Here is a 25,138-nt window from a genome sequence, read left to right on the forward strand (position 1 = left end):
CTCCCTCCCTGCAAGAGACAGGTTCTATTATGTCATCCTTGTTTCCCAACCGAAAAGCAGGCTTGGATAAGCAACGTGCTGAAAGCCAAACAGTAAACGGCACGATCTGACCCCACTGGAGCCAACCCATGAGGTCCAAGTTAAGAACCTCTGTCCTAGAGCATTTATAATTCACTACAGAAATTTATTGTACGAAGGACTGTAATATCATCAGTCAGCCTTATCCAGACAATCTCAGTTCTCATCCTGTCACTACCACTTTCTGACTGAGGGCCACCGGAGAAATTTCTCAACTTCCCCTGTGCTTCCCTTACCTCAACAATTATTATTATGTATGTGTATGTGTATATATACATATATATCCTTTTTTTTTTTTTTTTTTCCCTGAGACAGTCTCACTCTGTCACCCAGGCTGGAGTGCAATGGCGCAATCTTAGCTCACTGCAACCTCCACCTCTCAGGTTCATGCCATTCTGCCTCAGCCTCCTATGTAGCTGGGACCACAGGTGTCCGCCACCACGCCCGGCTAATTGTATTTTTAGCAGAGGTGGGGTTTCACCATGTTGGCCAGGCTGGTCTCGAGCTCCTGACAGGTGTTCCACCCACCTCGGCCTCCCAAAGTGCTGCGTGCAGGCATGAGCCACCGTGCCCAGCGCATTTTTATTTTTATTTTATTTTTGAGACGGAGTCTCGCTCTGTCGCCCGGGCTGGAGTGCAGTGGCCGGATCTCAGCTCACTGCAAGCTCCGCCTCCCGGGTTTACGCCATTCTCCTGCCTCAGCCTCCCAAGTAACTGGGACTACAGGCGCCCGCCATCTCGCCCGGCTAGTTTTTTGTATTTTTTAGTAGAGACGGGGTTTCACCGTGTTCGCCAGGATGGTCTCGATCTGACCTCGTGATCCACCCGTCTCGGCCTCCCAAAGTGCTGGGATTACAGGCTTGAGCCACCGCGCCCGGCCGCATTTTTATTTTTTGAGGCAGGGTGTGGCTCTGTTACCCAGGCTGGAGTGCAGTGGTACAATCACAGCTTACGGCAGCCTTGACCTCCTGGGCTCAAGCAATCCTCCCACCTCAGCCTCCTGAGTGTACTGAGACTACATGCGCATGCCATCACTGCTGGCTAATTTTTGTGGTTTTGTTTTGTTTTTTTTAGAGACGGGGTCTCGACATGTTGCCCAGGCTGGTCTCAAACTCCTGGGTTCCAGCAATACTCCTGTCTCGGCCTCCCAAGTGCTGGGATTATAGGCGTGAGCCACCGGCGCCTGGCCTACCTCATCAATTAAATAATAACCCCTAGGATGACTAGAAGTCTTCAAGATTACATGAGATCCCACATCTGAAGGTTTTTGCAAAGGACGTGGCACAAACTCGTACAACTAGAGGTGCATATGGCTCTTGCTCTGGAAATGATCACCTTGATAGGAGCAAACAAAGCTGGTCTTCGGTGCCCTTTAATCTCCCCTTCCAGCCTTCCACCTTCCACACTGGCGACCCCCCGACCCCGTTTTTCTGAACCTCCCTTCCTCCGCTTGCATAGCCCAAAGACTCTCTCTAAAGTAGCCCACCGAAAACATCTGTCAAGTTCCTAACTTATCTGAATCGGAAGCTACTAATAGCCAACCTACATCTAAGAGGAACTGTAAGTTGTCAGAGGAAAAAGAACCATAGTTCGCTTAGGCATGGGCCACCCAAGAAGAGAGATTGACACTAAGCGAACCCGCGCTGGCTGCGAAGGCGGGAGCGGCACCAGGACGATCCAGGGCGCAGGCGCCGGGGCCCCACGGCCACGCCCCTATTCAGCACGAGTTGGCCAATGGGGAGCGGCGGCCGGGAGAACGCGCGGCTTCTTTAGGTTCCGCGGCCTCCCCGGCCAAGCTTGACGTCACCAACGCGCGCCGGAAATGCGAGATCAACTGCGCGCCGCTGGCGCTGAGGGAAGGAAGTTTGCAGTCCAGCGGCCTAGGTTCTGTGGGCAAGGCCGTGAGAGGCAGCGTTGGCTGCTTCGACACACCGAGGGCGGCGCGATGGGAGACGAGATGGATGCCATGATTCCCGAGCGGGAGATGAAGGTCAGAGACTAACTGGGGCCTCCCTCCCTTCTTTAGTCCTGGCGTTGCCTTGGAGCCCAGCTGAAAGGCGAAGCGCGGTGCCGGCTGTCCCGCCTCCTGCTTGAACAGACTACCGCGTTCACCGCTCTCAGCAGCGCGTCTGCCGCGCAGCTGGCGTGATAGCCCCACCGAATGCAGGTTCCCAGTCCCATCCCGGTCTCGTGCACGTCTCTTGAGTTACCCTAGCTAGTTTCATGTGGCGGTCACAATAGTGGCAATAACTGCTGTTTATGGAGCGTTGACTGTGTGCCAGTCGCTGTGTAGTCATCGCAGCAGCCCTACGAAGTGGTTATTAACGTAGAGGAGTAAGTCGAGGCTCGGAAAGTGATTTCCCTAAAGTCATATTTGACAGCGGGGCTGAAAGCCAGCATCATTTAAGACCTTTGCTCTCCCGGTACTTCTGTAAGGCGGTACGGGCTTGCCTAACGTAGAGTCAGGGGAGGTCATCCATCCTGCAGAACCTTTAGTTGACTGGACTAGGAAGACTGTTTTGATATCGGTGTATCAGCCTCAAGCCAGGAACCTAAAGGGAGGGAGGGCTAAGTGTTTCCAGTGATGGCAACGTGGGAGTCCCCCAGGGATAACTTCAGGATGGTGTGCTTAATAGTTCTTATATGTGTTCTGACAGAATGAGGGTGCAGCAAACGGCCTACATCTGTTTTAAATAGTGAAAGGAAGTAAGATGCAGGAAGATTTTAGTCATCTGTGTGAACAGTAAATCACTAACATGCATGTGGGGCATAGTAATACATACCATGTTTAGAATAGTGATTTTTTTTTTTTTTTTTTTAAAGACATAGTCTCGCTCTGTCACCCAAGCTGGAGTGCAGGGGCATGATCTCGGCTCGCTGCAACCTCCACCTCCCCGGCTCAAGCGATTCGCCTGCCTCAGCCTCCCGAGTAACTGGGATTACAGGCACCTGCCACCATGCCTGACTAATTTTTTATATTCTTTGGTAGAGATGGGGTTTCACCATGTTGGCCAGGCTGGTCTCAAACTCCTGACCTCAAGTGATCTGCCCTCCTCTGGCTCCCAAAGTGCTGGGATTACAGGTGTGAGCCACCGTGTCGGCCTAGAATAGTGATTATTTTTTGAGAATCACCACCTGTGGTGAGCCACCTAATGGGATTGTGTCATATTCCTCAGATATGCTGGGGTAGAAGAAAAAAAGGGTTTATTAATAGAATCACAGACTTAGAAGATGGTAATCTCAGACTGCCTTTGGCAGCACATATAAAATTGGGATCATGCAGAGAAGACTAGCATGGCCCCTTTACATGGATGACACACAAATTCGTGAAGTGTTCCATGTCAGAAAACATTGAGGGCCGAGCGGAGTGGCTCACGCCTGTGAGCCTGCACTTTGGGAGGCTGAGGCGGATGGATGACTTGAGGTCTGGAGTTCGAGACCAGCCTGGCCAACATAATGAAACCCTGTCTCTACTAAAAATACAAAAATTAGCCAGGCATGGTGGTGGGCGTCTGTAGTCCCAGCTACTTGGGAGGCTGAGGCAGGAGAATTGCTTGAACCTGGAAGGCAGAGGTTACAGTGAAGCAAGATCGCCCACTGCACTCCAGCCTGGGCGACAAAGCGAGACTCCGTCTCAAAAAAGAAAAAAAGACAACTGAGACAGACCGTGTTCTCAGTAATATATATTTTTGTTGTACTGAAATTGGGTCTACTGAATATAACTTGTTTTAATTTCTTTATTTATTGAATTGATCTTGTTTTGATTCTTCACAACAGGATTTTCAGTTTAGGGCGCTAAAGAAGGTGAGAATCTTTGACTCCCCTGAGGAATTGCCCAAGGAACGCTCGAGTCTGCTTGCTGTGTCCAACAAATATGGTCTGGTCTTTGCTGGTGGGGCCAGTGGCTTGCAGATTTTTCCTACTAAAAATCTTCTTATTCAAAATAAACCCGGAGATGATCCCAATAAAATAGGTAAGTTCCCTGGTTTATGTTGCAAAGTAGAAAGAGGAGTGTGGTGGCATGCTCTTGTGTTTCCTTCCCAAGAAGTCATTCTAATACTAAAATGAACACTGCTGTCAGTTTGAAGGTTGACTTCCAAGAAGATTAATGGAAGCCTTTCTAGGTTTTCTCCTTGGTCCTTCGTACTTTTCCTTACATGAGTTGTTCTTCTCAGCTCAAGAGGGAAGAACTTAACCATTATGCCATGCTTTTATTCTTGCCCAGTTGAACTTGGGCTCTGGCTCTCTGGGTGAAGGGTTTTATTGGCATGGGTTTTCAGTTGGCACAACAGTACGATCCAAACTATTGGCAATGTGTACTATTTAGAGCATTGTTGCAAAAATATTTTCTTTTTTTTTTTTTTTTTTTTTTGAGACGGAGTCTTGCTCTGTCGCCCAGGCTGGAGTGCAGTGGCGCGATCTCGGCTCACTGCAAGCTCCACCTCCTGGGTTCACGCCATTCTCCCGCCTCAGCCTCCGAGTAGCTGGGACTACAGGCGCCCGCCACCACGCCCGGCTGGTTTTTTGTATTTTTAGTAGAGACGGGGTTTCACCATGTTAGCCAGGATGGTCTCGATCTCCTGACCTCGTGATCCACCCGCCTCGGCCTCCCAAAGTGCTGGGATTACAGGCTTGAGCCACCGCGCCCGGCCGCAAAAATATTTTCAACAAGGGCAACAGCCACAGTTAGTTTCCCCAGATAGTATGAGGAAGAATTCCTGGGATACTTAATGCATGATTATATCTCTTAAGAAAGTAAAGATTTATCTGTATAACTAGGTATTGGGGTGTATGTGTGTTTATGTAGATGCAAAAATTTTTTCACGTTGAACTAGATAGAGGTTGTGGCTTTATGCTTAGAACATACTGTTTTCTGCTTTATATTTTTTTGTTTTTATAGTTGATAAAGTCCAAGGCTTATTAGTTCCTATGAAATTCCCAATCCATCACCTGGCCTTGAGCTGTGATAACCTCACACTCTCTGTGTGCATGATGTCCAGTGAATATGGTTCCATTATTGCTTTTTTTGATGTTCGCACCTTCTCAAATGAGGTAAGCTACTGTTACACTGTGATGTCAACATGAGACCCCTAAGCAGATTTCCTTGTGTTGAACTATAACTCGGAAGCTTCATAGGTTAACCCTTGAAGTCTCTCTCTAGATTAAAATATGGGTTAAAAAAAAAAAATCCTTCATTATAGAATCATAGATCATTGAGACAGAAGGGACTTCAAGAAATTCTTTCATAACGCCATCTGCCCTAAGTTGTTATCAGGAGGCTTAGGTGACTTGCCCAAAGTCATAGATTAATAGACAATGTCAAAAGTTCCTACATTTTGGGTCTTTCGCCTCATAATGCAATGTTCTTCCATTTCAAGCAGTTTAAGAATGATAATAATAATAGCGAGTGTTTATACTGACTGTGTGTCAGACTCTGTGCTAAGTACTTTATGTGCCTTGTCCCTCGTTCATGCCTACCACAGCCTTCTGTAGTAGGTACTGTCATTTTCATTTTATAGGTAGAGAAACAGGCTCAGAGTTTAACTGTCCAAGGTCCCAGCACTATTAAGAAGCAGAGCCAAGATTTTAATCTAGTGTCTGCTATTTATTGGTTATTTTGCAATTGTGCATTCCCCTGCTGAGAGTCCCCCTAAGCATGTTAGAATAATTGATTGCCATTTTCAAAGTTGTGTTGAAATTGTCTATAGCAAATAGATTAATGTATAAAGCCAAATCTTTTTTTATGGTTATGGAGAAAAATAAACTGATTTGAGATAACTTGTATGTTCAGTAATTTCCATTGAATATTAAATGTTTGTGCATGTACTAATTTGTTAACTTATTTCACTTTTGCGTATTTGTTTTAAAAGGCTAAACAGCAAAAACGTCCATTTGCCTATCATAAGCTTTTGAAAGATGCAGGAGGCATGGTGATTGATATGAAGTGGAACCCCACGGTCCCCTCCATGGTGGCAGTTTGTCTGGCTGATGGCAGTATTGCTGTCCTGCAAGTCACGGAAACAGTGAAAGTATGTGCAACTCTTCCTTCCACTGTAGCCGTAACCTCTGGTGAGTAATAAAGGCTTTCACACTGTAACATACAATCGTGGTCATCTACTTAAGAATTGATTTCTAGAAGTAAAAGTGGATAGCTAGTTTTGTTTTGTTTTTTAACATGGTGAGGGAGGTTAAGGATGGAAGAGTTCTTTTTTTTTTTTTTTTGAGACAGTCTCACTCTGTCACCCAGGCTAGAGTACATTGGTATCATCTCAGCTCACTACAACCTCTACCTCCTGGGTTCAAGCAATTCTCGTGCCTCGGCCATCCAAATAGCTGAGATTATAGGCATGCACACCTTGTCCAGCTAATTTTTGTATTTTTTGTAGAGACAAGGTTTCTACATGTTGAAACTCCTGACCTCAAGTGATCTGCCCTCCCCCACCCACATATACTAGGATTACAGGTGTGGGTCACTGTGCCCGGCTGAGAGTATTCTTTATACCCATAGTTAATGTCCTTGAAGCTAAGCAGCATACATAATTTAACCTGAATGTACTTGGGTGTTCTGGAGAAATATTTTGGTACAGCTGATTTAGAAGTGTTTTTTGAGAATAATTGTTTCTAGATCTGTAATGGTGGTACTCTGAAAGTCACTTGTACCTTCATGGGGAAAAGCATTTGAAATATTAAATGGGAGCAGGAGAATGATTTGTTTTTTTTTTTTTTTTTTTGAGACGGAGTCGTGCTCTGTCACCCAGGCTGGAGTGCAGTGGCGCGATCTCAGCTCACTGCAACCTCCGCCTTCTGGGTTCAAGCAATTCTCTTGCCTCAGACTCCAGAGTAGCTAGGATTACAGGCGCGTGCCACCGTGCCCAGCTACTTTTTGTATGTTTTAGTAGAGACAGGGTTTCACCATGTTGGCCAGGCGGGTCTCAAACTTCTGACCTCAAGTGATCTGTCTACCTTAACCTCCCAAAGTGTTGGGATTACAGGCGTGAGCCACTGCGCCCTGCCAGTGATTTCTTGGTATTTGGAAACCTTCTCTATTCTGCTTGTCTTATCTAAAGACTACAGAGTTTTCTGTATTTTGCAGCTTTCTGGACAGTAATCTATTGAAAAAGCATTTTTAGCTTTCAATTCAGTAAGCCCAGTGATAAATCAATTGGCTTATGTCGTTAAAATGATTTTACATTTTTCCACTTTGCCGGATAGGGATGATCCTACAATCTTCCATGGACTGACAGAGGAATGAGAATTGATAATTAGCTGTGTGTGATAGATCTCATTGGTTTGCTGCATTTTCTTGTTTTTATTTGGTAATATTGTCTTTGCTCAGTGTGCTGGAGCCCCAAAGGAAAGCAGCTGGCAGTGGGAAAACAGAATGGAACTGTGGTCCAGTATCTTCCTGTAAGTTCTTATCTTGAACTTCAGAATTTTTCTTAAGTTGCTCGCTTTTTTGGGGAGTAGTTTGGGAATATCTTTCTTGTTTTTCCTATTAAAAAGTAATTTATACTCATTGTAACAAATCCATCAGTGAGTGAAGAGTGGAGCTCTTCCCTTCCTTCCCATAGTCCTCCTTCCAGAGGCACCCACTGTGTTGTGTTGAGTAGGTAGCCTTCCAGACTTTTCTGGATGTTATACAAATAGTCTATGTGTAGCTGCATTTTTGTTTTGTTTTGTTTTTTATGTAAAATGCGATAATACGCTATGCACTGTTCCCCAACTCTTTCAGTCCATTCCATAAAAACAGAGCTGAAGGGAAAAGAGTTAGTGAAAAAGCTATGTTGATAATGCAGAATCACTCTGGGTTAAAGCACAGTATTTGTCTTTTCACTGAGTCTGTCTTTAAGGGTCTGTTTCTCTAACTATGGGCACTAAAGAAAATGGGTACTCTTGTTGTTGCATGGGCACTCTGTCATCCTCCCTGTGAATTTCTTGAGATAATGTTCACAAATATCCTTCAATATCAATTGAGTTGCAAGGAACCCACATGTATCTATTGAGCCTGGGTACGAAGGAGGGATTTACAGGTGGTGCTAAGGCCTTTGTTGTGCCTTCTTCCTCGAGACTGTTCTCTGGCGAGGAGGGGAGCAGAGTGCTGAATGTAGGTGGTGTGGGTTTAAGGTTATGTTTCTTATTTGTTATTACCGAAAGTTACATGAAATTTGGTACATAATCTTTTAGGGCACTAACCTGTAAAAAGATAATGCAATTTATTTAATTTTCTTGCTTTGCTGTTTGCCTTTTTTTTTTTTTTGAGAGATGGTCTTGCTCTGTTGCCCAGGCTGGGGTGCAATGGTGTGATAACGTAATGGCTCACTGCAGCCTCAGCCTCGTGGACTCAGGTGATCCTTCCGCCTCAGCCTCCTAGGTAGCTGGGACTACAGGCGCTTGCCACCATGCACAGCTAATTTTTGTATTTTTTATAGAGACAGGGTTTTGCCATGTTGCCCAGGTTAGTCTCAAACTCCTGGGCTCAAGCAGTGTGCCCACCTTGGCCTTCCAAAGTGCCGAGATTACAGACATGAGCCACCTCGCCCAGCCTTATTCCACTATTGATGATTATCTGCATCAGTGCTAGTGGTGTTGCTGCTGTGAATGGTGTTGCATTGACTGCTCTCATTACCTATATCTGAACATGTTCATGCGTTTTTTTTTTTTTTTTTTGAGACTGAGTTTTGCTCTTGTCGCCCAGGCTGGAGTGCAGTGGCGTGATCTCAGCTCACTGCAACCTACGCCTCCTGGGTTCAAGCAGTTCTCCTGCCTCAGCCTCCCAAGTAGCTGGGATTGCAGGTGCCCGCCACAATGCCTGGCTATGTATTTTTAGTAGAGACAAGGTTTCGCCATGTTGGCCAGGCTATTCTCGAACTTCTGACCTCAGGTGATCCACCTGCCTCAGCCTCCCAAATTGTTGGGATTACAGGCGTGAGTCACCACACCCGGCCACGTTCATACATTTCTGTAGGACAAAGTCCTGGAAGTAGATAGCACTGTTCTGTGTCGTCAGTCTCGCCTGGCCAAGGAGATGGAACAGGTGGCATCTAAGGAATAGATTAGATTTGATAGTTTGATTGGTTTACGGATTGTTTCATTTGATACTTTATTTTGCCCTCCAAATCTCTTTCAGACTTTGCAGGAAAAAAAAGTCATTCCTTGTCCTCCGTTTTATGAGTCAGATCATCCTGTCCGAGGTAATAACTGCTTTTCTTATTGGGCTGACCTCTAATGACATGTTATGTATATTACAGAAATTCAAAATCATGTAATGTACCTGCTCAGTGAGGTGTTGGTGTTTGCTTTATGAATAATGTCACTATTTCTTTTTTTTTTTTTTTTTTTTTTGAGACGGAGTCTCACTGTGTCTCCCAGGCTGGAGTGCAGTGGCGCGATCTCAGCTCACTGCAAGCTCCGCCCCCCGGGTTCACGCCATTCTCCCGCCTCAGCCTCCCAAGTAGCTGGGACTACAGGCACCCGCTACCACGCCCGGCTAGTTTTTTGTATTTTTAGTAGAGACGGGGTTTCACCATGTTAGCCAGGATAGTCTCGATCTCCTGACCTTGTGATCCACCCGCCTCGGCCTCCCAAAGTGCTGGGATTACAGGCTTGAGCCACCGCGCCCGGCCGTAATGTCACTATTTCAAAGAGCTAGTTAAGTCAGTGTAAATTATGGCCCTCTGGGTGACATCTGTGTTTCATGGTAAATGACATGAAATGGATCCCAACTTTTTATTACAATTCTTCATAATTTGCCCTGATTATAATCCAGCAGAAAAATTACCATTTGGGGATGAGTTTGGGCTTCTTGGATCTTTGTACCTGTGAGTTATATTTAGTCAATGAAATTTGGGCCTTTGATTTTTTTTTTTTTTTTTAATCCATAGTGTGTATTATAGCATGCAGTGGCTATTCCAAACATAAGTTGCTTTTGGTTGTATCTGGTTGCTGTCATTTTTATGACCTACTGATTAAGATGTGTCTTTCAGTTCTGGATGTGCTGTGGATCGGTACATACGTCTTCACAATAGTGTATGCTGCTGCAGATGGGACCCTGGAAACGTCTCCGGATGTGGTGATGGCTCTCCTGCCGGTATGCATGTGAAAGAAATTTCATTGTTTGAGAATTAGAGAAGTCTTCTAATAAAGCTGGAGGCTTTGATTTCAAGGTTTTTTTGTGTTTGTGGGGTGTTTTTTTTTTTTTTGTAAGTTGAAAATGTAATTTTAATAGTTAATTCTTCATCTTACATAGGAGCACAATAAAATACACCACAATCTGAAGAAACTCTTTTTTTTTTTTTTTTTTTTTTTTTTGAGACAAGATCTCACTCTGTCACCCAGACTGGAGTGCAGTGATGCAATCTCACAGCACTGAAGCCTGGACCTCCTGGACTCAAGTGATCCTCCCACCTTAGCCTTCTGAGTAGCTGGTACTACAGGTGCACACCACTATGCCTGGCTAATTTTTGTATTATTATTTTTTTTTTTGGTGGAGATGGGGTTTTGCCATGTTGCCCAGACTGGTCTTGAACTCCTGAGCTCAAGTGATCTGCCCACCTAGGCCTCCCAAAGTGCTGGGATTACAGGTGTGCATCACTGCACCTGGCCTGATTTCAGGTTCTTTTACTTACTGGCAGTGATTATGCAACTTCAGGTATAAGGTTTCCATGCTGTACCATGGGCCTGGGGTCCAAAGTTAGAGTGTCCACAGCGTGTTCTATTGTTTTGGTATGAAGTTAAAAAAAAAAAAGATTTTGCTTAAGTTATAAACTATGGGTCTTGGTTAACTCGATAAAGAAATTTTAGAAGAGCAAGACAGTATCTTGATTTTTAAAATTACTTTGTTTGCTCTCAAATTTTTAATGCCAACAATGTGCTAGGCACTGCTTTAAAGCTGAGTATATAGCAGTGATCAAGGTGATGGCCTTGCTTTTATGGTTTTAAATTTGTTGTTGTTGATAATTTTTACTTATTTTTTAGAGACAGAGTCTCAGTCTCTTGCCCAGGCTGGAGTGTAGTGGTGTGATCACAGCTCACTACAGCCTCAAATTCTTGGGCTTAAGCCATCCTCCTGCCTCAGCCTCCCAAGTAGCTGGGACCACAGGCATGCACCAACACACCCAGCTGTTTTTAAATTTTTCGTAGAGGTGGGGTCTTGCTTTGTTGCCCACACTGGTCTCAAACTCCTGGCTTTAAGCAGTTCTCCCACCTCGATCTCTCAAAGCACTAGGATTATAGGTCTGAGCCACTACACCTGGCTGGGCTTACATTCTAATGGGATAGTCAATACTAAGTGTGAGATCAAGGACTGGTAAGAGTGATGGAGAAAATAAAGCTGTGTTAGGGATAGATGATGACTGGTATGTGTTTGAGATTGGGTGTCAAGGGAGGCCAATTTGATATTTGAAAAAGATGCCTTGTTTTTAACTCTTGGGTTTCTAATAAGGTTGAATTTTTAAAATGTTTATCTAGATGCCTTCTTTTAAGATTAGTTAGAGGTTTTTTCTATTCTCGGGGATAGTATTAACACTAGCATTTATTAACTGCTAGTTATGTTTCATGTACTGGGCTGGAAGTTTTATATGTATCATTTCATTTTACACTTACCGTAGCCTCTGAAGTAGGCTTAGGAGATCTAGTATACACATGAAAACACTAAGTATCAGGAAGGTTGAAAAATCTGCCTCTCTCATGGACAGAAAGTGGCAGAACAGAGTTTAAATGCAGTTCGCTTGATGGCCAATGTTTGTACTCCTTGTACTAAGTGCTGCCTTTATACCATGTCCCTATATCTGGACTTAGACTTTGAGTGAATATTCTCATACAACTTTAAATGATTTGTCATTTGAGATTCTTTTACTGTAGGATCTGAGAAAAATTGCACCTAATTTTTTTCTTGCTTTGTTCATTGTAGAAAAAAGAAGAAAAGCACCCAGAGATATTTGTGAACTTTATGGAGCCCTGTTACGGCAGCTGCACGGAGAGGCAGCATCATTACTACCTCAGTTACATTGAGGAATGGTGAGCAGAGAGTCTGGACAGGGCATTCCTGCTCTCACTGGAAGATCACACCTGAGTCGCCTTGTCCCATGTTGAAATCTTTTCTGATTGATTGATGGATGGATGGATTGGCAGGGTCTCACTCCATTACCCAGGCTGGAGTACAGTGGCACGATTGTAGCTCACAGAAGCCTGGAACTCCCAGGCTCAAGTGATCCTTCCACCTCAGCCTCCTAGATGGGACTACAGGCACATGCCACCACACCTGGCTTAGTTTTAAAGTTTTTGTTTGTTTGTTTGTGTTTTGGTAGAGATGGGATCTTGTTACGTTGCTCAGGCTGGCTTCCTAAAGTACTGAGATTACAGGTGTGAACTGTAGCACCCAGCCTGAAATCTTTTCTATTATAGAGGAAAATGGAGGCTGAGATACCTTGAACGTATTTTCAGCTTATTCTTGATAATGTCTATTATTTCTTTTTCCCCAATCTTGAGTTATTTGTATTAAATACATACTAATTTCGAAAATCTAATTTTCTCAATAACCCCTAGTGATGACTTATGAAAATACTGATACTCAAGGAATATATTAAAAGTTTCCTTCTGAGAGCAGAGTTGCCCACTGGAATGGAGATTACTCAAAGCAAAGCTTCCATCCCTCTAGCTACATTATTCTGCCTTCGGGTGGCATATTGATTGTGAACTCTGACTTGATTCTGTTGTGTCTTTCCTTTGTCTTCGTGTAGGTAGGCAGTGAGCTGATTCTACAGGGCTTTCTCACAGAAACTAAAAAGTTCAGCTTTATATCTAGAATCTTCCCACCTTTGTTAAACCAGATAGAAAACCTTACTCTCTCCTCGATATGTGGAGGCAGCCCTCACAGATGTTACCTGCAGACTCAAGTTAGAGAACTATTGCTGTATTTGAATGTAATGGTCTCTGGTTTTGTTCTTTAAGGGATTTAGTGCTGGCAGCATCTGCGGCTTCAACAGAAGTTAGTATCCTTGCTCGACAAAGTGATCAGGTAAATCTTTTTTGTCACTTTTGTGGTACTTTCTTTTTTGCGTGTGGTTAGGATGTACATTGTCTCACATCTGTTTTATCAAGTTTCTGCATGACAGCAAAGCTTCAGTGACAGAGTGCCTTGGCCAAATGGCTTGGCTATTGCATGGAGAAACACGGGTATCAGACTTAGTACTTCCTTCACTTCTGTTCTTTTAGGATCCATCCCTCGTCTGTGGAAACATGCTATGCAGTTAACCTCCAACTGGAGTATGCCCGATGCATAGGAGGCTTTTTCTGCCTTGTCCTGTTTTGTCATCTTTGTTTTCTTCCTGTTACTTGAACCTACTCCTTCTATACAATTTAACAATAATCCATCCTCAATTATGAAAGAAAAACATGCAGATGACACTAAATTGTGATTCACCAGAAATACTTTCTGTTTGACTTTGAAAAACTGTCAGAAAGAGCAAAGCACCTTTGCATATAAGAACCTTCTTTCACGTTGTCTTTCTTGCAGGGACACGGTGGGCCCAGGTAGTGGTGGTGCGCTATCCACTTGTAGATTATGCAGAATGACTGACTACAGAGAGGGCACAACAAAAGAAGGGGAATCTTCTTTTTAAAACTGCCTTGAGCTTAAAAATCTTTAGTGCACCCTTGTAAATAAGAAACAAGTGCTTCTCCTCCCCATATGACTTTGTGTTCCACCCATGCATAGGTACTTTGTGCCTCTTCAACTATTGGCATTTATCTGTCACTTTCTGGGTGGCCGGGTGGCCCATTAGGAGGGGCATGGTTCTCATTGTCTAGGGGTGGCTGCCTTTGGATGAGGCCAGAGTTCAGCCATCTGATTTGCTGCTCTAGAACTATCTTAGATTGACTTCAGTAATAATTTCCTGTTAGCAGAAGTATTTCATGTGTTCACACATTAAAAATACAGTTTTATTTTTACTTTCTATCAAAATAATTTATGTTCATGTTTTTTAAAAGTAAATAGTAGAGAAGGGCTTATAAAAAAAGAATCACCCCTGCCCTACCTGTTTGCTTTCTAGAGGGGACCGTTTTTAATTTGTAAACATTTTCTTATAATGCTGCCACCTTATCCCTAAAGAAAAATCTGCTTTATGACTAGTAATTGGTTATTAGTTTTAGACCTTACTGACTGTATGGCAAATGATGATCTAGCTCACATATGGCCCCCAGTCCCCTCCTTCCTCTCAAGAGTTACAGCATTGTTTTAATTTCTTATCTAGGTGAACCTTTGTAACTTTAATTGGTGTTTTTTACCTTCCTTTCTGGTGGTATCTTTATTTATTTATTTATTTATTTATTTATTTATATTTTTTGAGGCCAAGTCTCACTTTGTCACCCTGTGCAGTGGTGCCACTGCAACCTCCGCCTCCCTGGTTCAAGTGATTCTCATGCCTCAGCCTCCTAAGTTGCTGGGACTGCAGGCCTGCGTCAACACGCCTGGCTAATTTTTGTATTTTTTAGTAGAGATGGAGTTTTGCTTTTTTGGCCAGGCTGGTCTCAAGCTCCTGACCTCAAGTGATCCGCCTGTCTTGGCCTCCCAAAGTGCTAGGATTACAGGCGTGAGCCACGGCACCCGGCCTGGTGGTAACTCTTGATCTTCCACTTCGTGAGAGGAATGTCTTAGCACTCCCACCCTTTCCCTTAGTATCCTTCCAGTTGTTACCTGTGTCTTCTCTTTTGTAAAACTGCATTCTGCCCTACAATGATTAAGTCGTCTTTATCTTAACTGTAGATTGTTTTTAAAAGTTGAGATTGTTTTGTTTAATATGAATGTGTCTGTTACCTGCTCCATAGCTAAGTCACATAGTGGGATTTCATTCTCTTTCCTGAACTGCTTGCTTGCTTTCCCTTTCTTTCTTTCTTTCTTGCTTTCACTCTCTCTCTCTCCTTTCTCCTTCTTTCCTTCCTTTTCCTTTCTCTCTTTCTCTCCTCCCCTCTCCTCTCCTCTCTTTTCCTTTTTTTTGCTCCCCTCCCCTCCCCTCCCCTCCCCTCTCTCCTCTCTTCTCTTCTCTTTTTTTCTCTTTTCTCACTCTGTAACCCAGGCTGGAGTTCAGTGGTGTGATCTCGGCCCGCCGCAACCTCTGCTTCCCGGGTTCAAGTGATTCTGCTGCCTCAGCCTCCCAAGTAGCTAGGACCACAGTTGCACACCACCACGCCCAGCTAATTTTGTATTTTTAGTAGGGACAGGGTTTCACCATGTTGGCCAGGCTGGTTTCAAACTCCTGACCCCAGATAATCCACCTGCCTCAGCCTCCCAAAGTGCTGGGATTACAGGTTGAGCCACTGCATCCAGCCTGTTTTTCTTTGTTAGTCATTAAGCACTCTTCCCCTGTGATTCATGCTTCCCAGTCTGGTCAACACTGAAAGTTAGGCAAACTGTTAGTGATTTTAAAAACCAAGAATCATTTGTTGGAAGGGACAGAGCCTATCCAAGCAAACTTAAGCAAAAAGGGAGTTTACTAGAAAGTCTTTTCTCAAGGACTGCAGGGACAGGAAAGCTGACCATTCTGAGGAGCTGGTACCAAGAACTGGGAAGAGAAGAACTATGATTATCTCTGTCTCTATAGACGATTGGGCACAGGGCATCTGAGCACGGGCCAGCCTTACATGCATCTCTGTGAAAGACTCCAGTAGAGATGAGCTGGAGTTCCTGGTCCCAATCCAAAATGTCTAGGAGCAGGTGTTGACGGGCTGACTGCAGCTGTTGGATTTGTCCCTCACGGTCAGCAGTCTACCTAGTTGTCGTGGAACGCACCTCAGAAAGTGTTCATGATAGTGATTATTCACAAGGCAGGGGCTTGGTACACCAGGAACAGATAGAGAGGGGGTCGATTTGGAAAATTAACTTCCCGTTTGCTGGGGGTACTTCTGGCTTTTAGACCATCTTCCCAGATTTCAGAGCCTCCTAGTCAACACATACATCTAAACCAAGTGAGGCATCTCTGTTCTCTCCTATTTGAACAGTGCTAGAAGGACCCAATGCAAAGCTCTAACCACCGTGGCATTTTCTTCTTTTTTTTTTTTTTTAGATTAATTGGGAATCTTGGCTACTGGAGGATTCTAGTCGAGCCGAGTTGCCCGTGACAGACAAGAGTGATGACTCCTTGCCCATGGGAGTTGCCGTAGACTATACGAACCAAGTGGAAATCACCATCAGTAAGTGTAGCCTGGTAATTAGTGCAGAAATAGTCTTCTTTCTAGTTAGGGTTAATATTGAAACACCAGTTACATGTTACTGACAGTCTGCTCTGCTGGGCACTTGTAGCTTCTGGCAGCACATTTCTACCTGAAGAGTGATATAGGCTGTATTGTGACAACATTGAACTGATTTGAATGGATATTCATTGATGAGACCAAGGCCAGACACTGTGTATACGTGTGGGTATATGTTTGCACACTTGCACATGTCTGGGTGTACTTAGAATCTGGTTGAAATATAGAGCAAGCCAGGATTTTATGGCTTGGTTTCTTTGTCCAGTCCAACTCCGTGGTGACCTCCCAAAGAAGCAATACCTGAAGCTGGTACTGCACACCAGTACTTGGTTTGAAGGCAAGGATTAGAAAATAGAGATCTCAGGCCCATGATTTCCAAATAGGGCCTGGATATGTGTTTTGAATAGATCTTCCCTACAGTAGCTTGGCTATGCTGTAGTCATTGAAATGTAAAAGTGCCACAAAAGAAACAGTCTTTGCCATCTGGTACTTAAGTTTAGAGAGGTGTCCTCATCAGGCACCATTAAGTTGCTTGTTCTTTCCCTGATTAGGCAGGAGTATTTGTTCTGATTAGCTCATTTGCTCTGATTCTCTTGAAACCTTAATTGATAAAATACATACTTGTCATTCAATTGTGAATGAGGATTAAGTAGTTTGACTCATCTTTCTGTGTCCTGTCCATTCCGAAGAGTCTAGTCTCATTTTCCTAATAACCCAAGTACTTCCTAGATACTCTTGTCTTGGTCAGGGGAATGCCAAGCCTACCTCCTGAACACTGAGACACTCGTAAAAACTGAGGGACCTTTGGGAGAGTCAGAGCTACCAGGGGACTGATGGAGCTTCTAGGCAGGGTCCAGCAGGATGGTGGTGGTCCGATAGCGGCAGGAGCTCTCTTTAGCTGGGGCATGGAAGGCTGTTCAGGTCTAAAATCAGAACAAACTAACTTGAGCTGCTATTCAGATGAGCCCCGTAAACCCTCTTCATGTTGAGGGCAGTCTTTGCCTTCCGGCCTCAGGCCCTTAAATTGACTTGGTTCTTTTATTGCTTTTGTTTTCTTTTTTAACAGATGATGAAAAGACTCTTCCTCCTACTCCAGTTCTCATGTTACTTTCAACAGATGGTGTGCTTTGTCCATTTTATATGATTAATCAAAATCCTGGAGTTAAGTCTCTCATCAAAACACCAGAGCGACTTTCATTAGAAGGAGAGCGACAGCCCAAGTCACCAGGTATGTGCCTCTGCCTGCTTTATCAGTAAGGGATTCCATGGGACTTGCACAAGAGTATTTCCAAGAACCAACATGGTGTGAAGACACATAGTGATTATCTTTACCAGGCTCGTCTGTCTTAGGAAGGCACACGCTAATCTTTTTTTTGAACATGCATGCACATATTTGCCTTTCCCTACCCTCAAGCTTTATTCCGCAGCCATTACTTTACTTCGGAGATGAAGGAAGGTCAACCAGATGGTTTGCATCCAGTCGTTTACCAACAGTATTCTAAGACCCTGTGTTATGTGATATGCATCCAGAAGACATTGTGCTTAGTCATGGGGATTGGTTAAAGAAATGATTGTATAGTCTTACAGTGAAATGCCATGTAACAATTATAAATGTTACATTTATTGACTGGGAAGGAGTGAGTGGAATACATCACAAAGAAAAACACAAAACCCTATATTCTGTGTTCCTTTTTGTATGAGAAAAAAACATACATAGAAAAAAAAACTTGGAGATGAATTTAAAATCTAAATGGTGGTTGTTTCTGGGTGAAGGGAACATGGATATTTTTGTTGTTTATATTTTCTTGAGGTTTTTTTCTCCTTTTGGAAACACTGCTTAAGTAATAGATGTTTATTGGAGGAAAATGAGAGCATACAAAACCATAATCACTTAAAGCCCATCAGTCATCAAGCAATGGCCACAGTCAACACTTTGGTACCTATCCTCCATGAAAATGAGTGCACACATATAAATACTAGTCTGTATTTTAAAAATGTTTACAGTGACATTTGTATCACTTGTGAAAAGAAACTTTTTTTTTTTTTGTGGAGACAGGGTCTTACTCTGTTGCCTAGGTTGCAGTGCAGTGGCATGATGACAGCTCACTGTAGCCTTACTCTCCCAGGCTCAGGCAGTCCCACCTAAGCCTCCCAAGCAGCTGGAACTACAAGCATACGCCACCATATGCAGCTGTTTTTTAAATGGTTTATAGAGATAGGATCTTACTATGTTGCCCAGGCTGGTCTCAAACACCTGGACTCAAGTGTTCCTCCTGCCTCAGCCTCCCAAAGTGCTGGGATTATAGACATGATACACTGTGCCTGACCAGAAAATATAAAACTTTTAAAAAGATCATTGTTTCATATATTCAAATTTGACTAATATTTCTCCTTTTGAATTCTGTGAGTATATAACTAATACTTTTTTTCTTCTATTGTGACCAGTTTCCTATCTAAGCAAAAATGTATGACCAGTTGGTTTGGATAAGGTTAACAATACTTAGGGGTATATTCTCTCACTGCATCCCAGTCCACAGTGAGTTGTATATCCCAAATAGAGCCACTCAGATACTTGGGCCCTAACACTGGCAGCACTACCCCAAGTGATACACCAGATGGCTTGCAGAGTGTTGTATCAGGGTAGTCCGTTATTCGTAGTGTGTAGTCTTTGTGTTGGGTTTTTTTTCCTCTTTATTCAGCCATGAATAAGGGTACCATGAACTACCTAAACCCAGCTGCCTGGTGTGTCTGTAATAAGCAGAGCAGACTGTGAGATTAGGAGCCTGTGGGACGAGGTTTGTTTCTGAGCGTTTGCTACTAGCACATTCAACACTGGAGCACAATCAGAGGCCAGTTTTACTGTTAGCCTTTCCTAGAGAAACTCCCCTCTTCCTTCACCGTTTGTCCAGAGGTAGTAGTTGTGTTCAGATGAGTGTAATAGAGCCCCTGCAGGGAGAGTGTCTGTCCTGTCAGCTAAGTGTAGCTAACACCTACTTCATGGGTTCAGAAGACATTAATGATTCCACCTGTTTCTACACTGCAGTTCCAAGAATGTGGTATTGATCAGAAGTAGTAGTAGCATGATGGTTTTCCAATAATCAGTTCGTTTTCAGTGGAAAAAATGCTAATGATTTCTTTAGGGTCTGGTATATATTTTTCATGTCAGTTTGCCTAATATGCATGGAAGTGTTTAACATCTATGTGTGTCTTTACAGAAGTTAGTTGTTGCTGGTTCCATATCTGTTGTATAAAGAAGTATTAACAGAATAGGTTTGCTTGCATTATTATACTTTCCTCAAAGTGACAGTTTACTTGGATTTTTGTTTTCAGAAAGTAGTATTTTCATACTTGTATCCTAAGTATTATTACATTGCTTTAGACATAGTGTCTTCCATGAAGATAAATTGCCATCTTAGCTAATTTGGAACAGCCAAGCTCTATTAACTATTAATATAAATAGAAAATATTGACACAAAGTATTCCTTTGTTATTTATTTAGTTGGTTATTTAATTTAAAGATTAATATTTTTACCTTATGGAAAGTTTGGAAAATAGAAAAAAATTTATTCATTTTTGAGACAGGGGTCTCACTCTGTTGCACAGGCTGGAGTGTAGTGGCAGGATCTTGGCTCACTGCAGCCTCTGCCTCCCAAGTCCAAGTGATCCTCCCACCTCAGCCTCCCAAATAGCTGGGACTATAGGCACAAGCTATCACACCTGGCTGATTTTTTTTGTATTTTTTGTAGCAACAGGGTCTCACTTTGTTCCCCAGGCTGGGCTCAAACTCCTGGACTCAAAGGGTCCTCCTGCTTTGCCTTCCCAAAGCTCTGGGATTACAGGCATGAGCCATTGCACCCAGCCTTCCACTGACTTTTTTTTTTCCCCCCTAACCATTTGGATTGCATTAAATATCTTTTTCATTTTTTGCATTATTTTTGTAAGCTTTATTCTTAGAAGAGGAATTACTGGGTCTGTTTTTTATGGTTTTTTATACAATGCCAAAATGTTTTCTTTAAAAAACTTACTAGTCACCTACCAGTGATAAAAAGTTTCAGGCTTGTTTTACCCATCCAAACGTAAGGGGTTATACGTATTTAAATTCTTATAATTTAGAGGACAAATTAGAAATGTACCTTGTTTATATTTCTTTGATGAGAGAGATTAAATGTGTTTATGTGAATTAGATTCCCTGTTTATTAGTCCTGAAATTTTAAACTCTCAATTTGTATGAGCTTTTTAAAAAATAGAAAACATCTTATTTGTCATTTGCTATGGATCTTTTTAGTTCGTTACCATTTAGTTATGATACTTAAGTAGCTATTTTTTACACAAATCTTAACCTTCTCCCTTTGTGATTTTTTATTTATTTATTTATTTATTTATTTATTTTGGTCACTTCTAAATTTATCAAGGTGTTAGATTCTGAGACCTAACATCTGTCAATTTGTCTCCTTTGTTTTGAGATACATGTATTTGTGTGACTTTCTATGTGTATTTATCTGGAATTAGTTTTAGTGAAATAAGGTGGAAGTCTGAATTAAAACTTTTTCCCAGTTGTTAATGAAATGTTGCAGTGACTAAATTGTTTTGTGTGCCATAGTAGCACTGAGAAGTCCATGAAGTCCAATTATTCTAATGTCTTTTCTTAGTTTTCCTTCAGTTTCATTTATCTCATGCCACCTGAAAACTCCAATATTAACTGTGTTCCCATCTGTTCTTTTTGCTTCTTCAACTAGTAACATTCCTGACTTCATTCTACCACAAATTCTTTTCCACTTTCTTTCTATTATGTCAACCTCACTGTTATGGTGTTAACATTTTCCTTCCTTTTTTGTCACTGCAGGAAGTACTCCCACTACCCCGACCTCCTCTCAAGCCCCACAGAAACTGGATGCTTCTGCAGCTGCAGCCCCTGCCTCTCTGCCACCTTCGTCACCTGCCGCTCCCATTGCCACTTTTTCTTTGCTTCCTGCTGGTGGAGCCCCCACTGTGTTCTCCTTTGGTTCTTCATCCTTGAAGTCATCGGCTACCGTCACTGGGGAGCCATCTTCATATTCCAGTGGTTCTGACAGCTCCAAAGCAGCCCCGAGCCCTGGCCCATCAACCTTCTCTTTTGTTCCCCCTTCTAAAGCCTCCCTAGCCCTCACCCCTGCAGCGTCTCCCACAGGTCCATCAGCTGCCTCATTCTCCTTTGGATCATCTGGTTTTAAGCCTACCCTGGAAAGTACACCAGTGCCAAGTGTGTCTGCTCCAAATATAGCAATGAAGCCCTCCTTCCCACCCTCAACCTCTGCTGTCAAAGTCAACCTGAGTGAAAAGTAAGTCACTTCTAAAGTTTGATTCTTCTGTGGGTTGAGTAGAAATATTAGATGTTATTTGCTACAAGTAGAGTCGCTGTGAGAGGAGTTACTGAGTAGAATTTTTTACCCAGAGTAATACTTGCAAATGACAGAAATTCAGCCAACATAAAAAGCTGACATTTCATCAGTGGATAGAGTTCAGAAGTGTCTCTTAGCTAACATTTTATTTGTTTATTTTTTTGACTACTAGGGATTTATATTCAGATATTTGTTTTGCTTTTTTACATTATAAATGTAGACAATATTATTTTAAAAAAAGAAGCAATCCAGAATATGTATCCTGGAAGGGAAATGAATCCCTTGTTGTCTTTTTTTTCCTCCCGTGTCTACCCTTAACTCACTCTGAACTGCTGTCTACAGAACCACAAAGTCATCTTGTGACACTGTAAATCGTTAGGTAATTCTGCTTGACAGTCCCTATGAAGTCCCGTGGCTGCTCACTGCTAATTCTTAGGTTGGTATCCAGTTTCCTCCAGATCTGGGTCCTGCAGCTCACTCATTTCTTATTTATTTACTATTTTATCTGCTTGTTCTTTTCTCCCCACTAGAATGTAAGCTTTCTGAGGGAAGCAGTCCCTTATATCTTGTAACCCCTCCCAAGATAACCATGAGTTCCTAAGATAACCACCAAATATAAGTACTACCAGCTTTTTCCCTGCTTGCCTGTCCTATCTGTTGTTGCTGTGGTGGTGGTGCTGCCGCCACAGTTACTGTTAGTACTGAACTGGCACACATCCACTTCATGCCAAGGGTTACATAGTGTTCCATTTTACTGGCTGCACCACAGTTTATCTGACCAGTCTTCTAATGCTGGATGTTTAGATTGTCTACAGACTGGCCGGGCGCGGTGGCTCAAGCCTGTAATCCCAGCACTTTGGGAGGCCGAGGTGGGTGGATCACGAGGTCAGGAGATCGAGACTATCCTGGCTAACATGGTGAAACCCCGTCTCTACTAAAAATACAAAATTTTTAACTAGCCGGGCGTGGTGGCGGGCGCCTGTAGTCCCAGCTACTCAGGAGGCTGAGGCGGGAGAATGGCGTGAACCCGGGAGGCAGAGCTTGCAGTGAGCCGAGATCACGCCACTGCACTCTAGCCTGGGAGCACAGCGAGACTCCGTCTCAAAAAAAAAAAAAAAAAGATTGTCTACAGACTTTTGCTCTTTAGGTGGAGCCGACTTTACATTTCTTTTAGGCCATAAGTATTCCATAGACAGCGACCTGCATTCCTCTTCCTTTTTCACTCCCCAGAGGTGGTGCTCACTCTCAAAAGGAGTTCTCAGTAATTTCCTTGGTAAGAGAAAGTACTAACTCTCCTAAGCATAATTGTGTCCCACCTCATGTTTAAAACTCAGCTGGAGGCCGGGCGCAGTGGCTCACGCCTGTAATCCCAGCACTTTGGGAGGCCGAGGCGGGAGGATCACGAGGTCAGAAGATCGAGACCATCCTGGCTAACACGGTGAAACCCCGTCTCTACTAAAAATACAATTAGGTCGGGCAGCTGGCTAGGTTCAGCTACTGGAGGTTGCAGGAGATTACGCGGAACTTTAGGAGGCGGAGGTCGGGCAGTGAGCCGAGATTACGCCTGCACTCCAGTCTGCGACAGAGCGAGACTGCCCCCTCCCAAAACAAAACAAAACAAACAAACAAACAAAAAACTCAGCTGAAACAATAGCATTTCATATCATGATCAGCTTGGTATTTCATATTGTGATAAACTTAGCTTCATCTCTCGCCAAGTACCTGACATTTCCAACACTAATTCACCAAATGCACAATAAGAGTAGGCTCTCACAGCCTTCACCTCATAAGAAGCTAGCTAACATTTATGTTTCCGAAGGGAAAATGTGCATGTTATCTTGTGTTGCTTTTGAGATCGATCTCACTTTGTCACCTAGGCTGAGTGCAGTGTCGGATCTCAGCTCACTGCAGCCTCACCCGGGTTCACGCCATTCTCCAAGGCCTCAGCCTCCCAGTAGCTAATTACAGGCCTGCCACCGGCCTCGTTGTATTTTTAGTAGAGACGGGTTTCACTGTTAGCTAGGATGATCTGACCTCCTGACCTCAGATCCGCCTGCCTCGGCCTCCCCAGTGCTGGGATTACAGGCTTGAGCCACCGCGCCCGGCCTATCTTTGTAAGTTAACATAAAAGATAATAAGTTATCTTTTTATGACATTGCTCATGCTAGTGTAAAAGAATCTTCTAGCAGGCTCTTCTGAGACCTTGGGGCTGCCATTTTTCAGGTTTACTGTTGCGGCTACCTCTGCTCCTGTTAGTAGCTCTCAGAGCGCACCCTCGATGCCGCCATTCTCTTCTGCCTCCAAGCCAGCTGCTTCTGGACCACTCAGCCATCCCACGCCTCTCTCAGCATCACCTAATTCCGTGCCATTGAAGTCCTCAGTCTTGCCCTCACCATCAGGTATGATTTTAAGCAGACAACTTTAGACTTCAGCCCTGCCTTCTCAGATTAACAGTTTTAAGTGTTAAGAGTCCTACTAACGTAGTTGGACAAGGTTATTTTTTCTTGCTTCCTGTATCATGCATTAATGATTAATGTGCTGTGATTTTCATACTCTGAATTGGGAGATTTGCTCTGGCTTAATGCTGCCACGCTTCTCTCTGACACTTCTTATGGAGCTAAGTGTACTTAATGATTCAAAGAACATGTCTTGCTCTTGGGTATTTATTTTCATGTGGAGTCTGCCCTCCATGAAGAGCAGTTACAGAACAGTTCTTTAAGAAACACAGGCAAAAGAATTGTTTGGTGGGGTGCGGTGGCTCACGCCTGTAATACCAGCACTTTGGGAGGCCGAGGCAGGTGAATCACCAGAGGTTAGGAGTTCATGACCAGCCTGGCCAACATGGCAAAGCCCCATCTCTACTAAAAATACAAAAATGAGCCAGATGTGGTGGCGGGTGCCTGTAATCCCAGCTACTCGGGAGGCTGAGGCAGGAGAATCACTTGAAACTAGGAGGTGGAGATTGCAGTGTGCTGAGATCGTGCCACCGCATTCCAGCTTGGGCTACAGAGCGAGACTCTGTCGTGAAAAAAAAAAAGAAACACAGAAGAGAGAGTACCTGCAGTGACTGTATTTGTATTTTCACAGTCAGTCATACTGCTGTAAGCAGGAAGGTTTTTTTTTGTTTGCTTTTGTTTTTTTTGAGACACTCTCACTCTCTCACCCAGGCACATCACTGCAGCCTCTACCTCCTGGGCTCAAGTGATCTTCCCACCTCAGCCTCCCGAGTAACTCAGGCATGTACCACCACTGTCGGCTAATATTTAAAATTTTTTATAGAGACAAGGTCTTGCCATCTTGCTCAGGCTGGTCTCAAACTCCTGGGTTCAAGCAATCCTCCTGCCTTAGTCTCCCAAAAGGCTAGGATTACAGGTTTGAGCCACCATACCTGGCTCCTAAAATTTTAATTTTTTTTTTCATTGTCTTAGAACAAAGGCTAG

At 43.5% G+C, this 25,138-nt stretch overlaps 1 protein-coding gene and 1 pseudogene across 7 annotated transcripts in view; both read left to right on the top strand.

Moving 5' to 3' along the window:
• Positions 1-1,884: 1,884 nt before the first annotated feature.
• Positions 1,885-25,138, top strand: part of NUP214 (nucleoporin 214) — a 112,408-nt gene continuing 89,154 nt past the window's right edge. For 6 of the 7 annotated variants that reach the window (XM_031654644.1, XM_031654646.1, XM_031654645.1 and 3 more), the window contains exons 1-13: positions 1,885-2,068; positions 3,856-4,051; positions 4,979-5,130; positions 5,949-6,147; positions 7,415-7,485; positions 9,206-9,269; positions 10,062-10,165; positions 11,987-12,093; positions 13,027-13,093; positions 16,137-16,263; positions 17,387-17,548; positions 21,164-21,638; positions 23,922-24,097. In XM_031654644.1, the coding sequence (XP_031510504.1) occupies positions 1,901-2,068; positions 3,856-4,051; positions 4,979-5,130; positions 5,949-6,147; positions 7,415-7,485; positions 9,206-9,269; positions 10,062-10,165; positions 11,987-12,093; positions 13,027-13,093; positions 16,137-16,263; positions 17,387-17,548; positions 21,164-21,638; positions 23,922-24,097 (2,068 nt within the window). In that variant the 5' untranslated portion in view covers positions 1,885-1,900. The remainder of the gene's footprint in view (positions 2,069-3,855; positions 4,052-4,978; positions 5,131-5,948; positions 6,148-7,414; positions 7,486-9,205; positions 9,270-10,061; positions 10,166-11,986; positions 12,094-13,026; positions 13,094-16,136; positions 16,264-17,386; positions 17,549-21,163; positions 21,639-23,921; positions 24,098-25,138) is intronic. The other variant, XM_031654648.1, reaches the window with a different exon arrangement.
• On the top strand, positions 3,324-3,424 carry LOC116270224 (annotated as a pseudogene).

Source organism: Papio anubis, chromosome 13 (assembly GCF_008728515.1).
Source record: "Papio anubis isolate 15944 chromosome 13, Panubis1.0, whole genome shotgun sequence".
Taxonomy (NCBI): domain Eukaryota; kingdom Metazoa; phylum Chordata; class Mammalia; order Primates; family Cercopithecidae; genus Papio; species Papio anubis.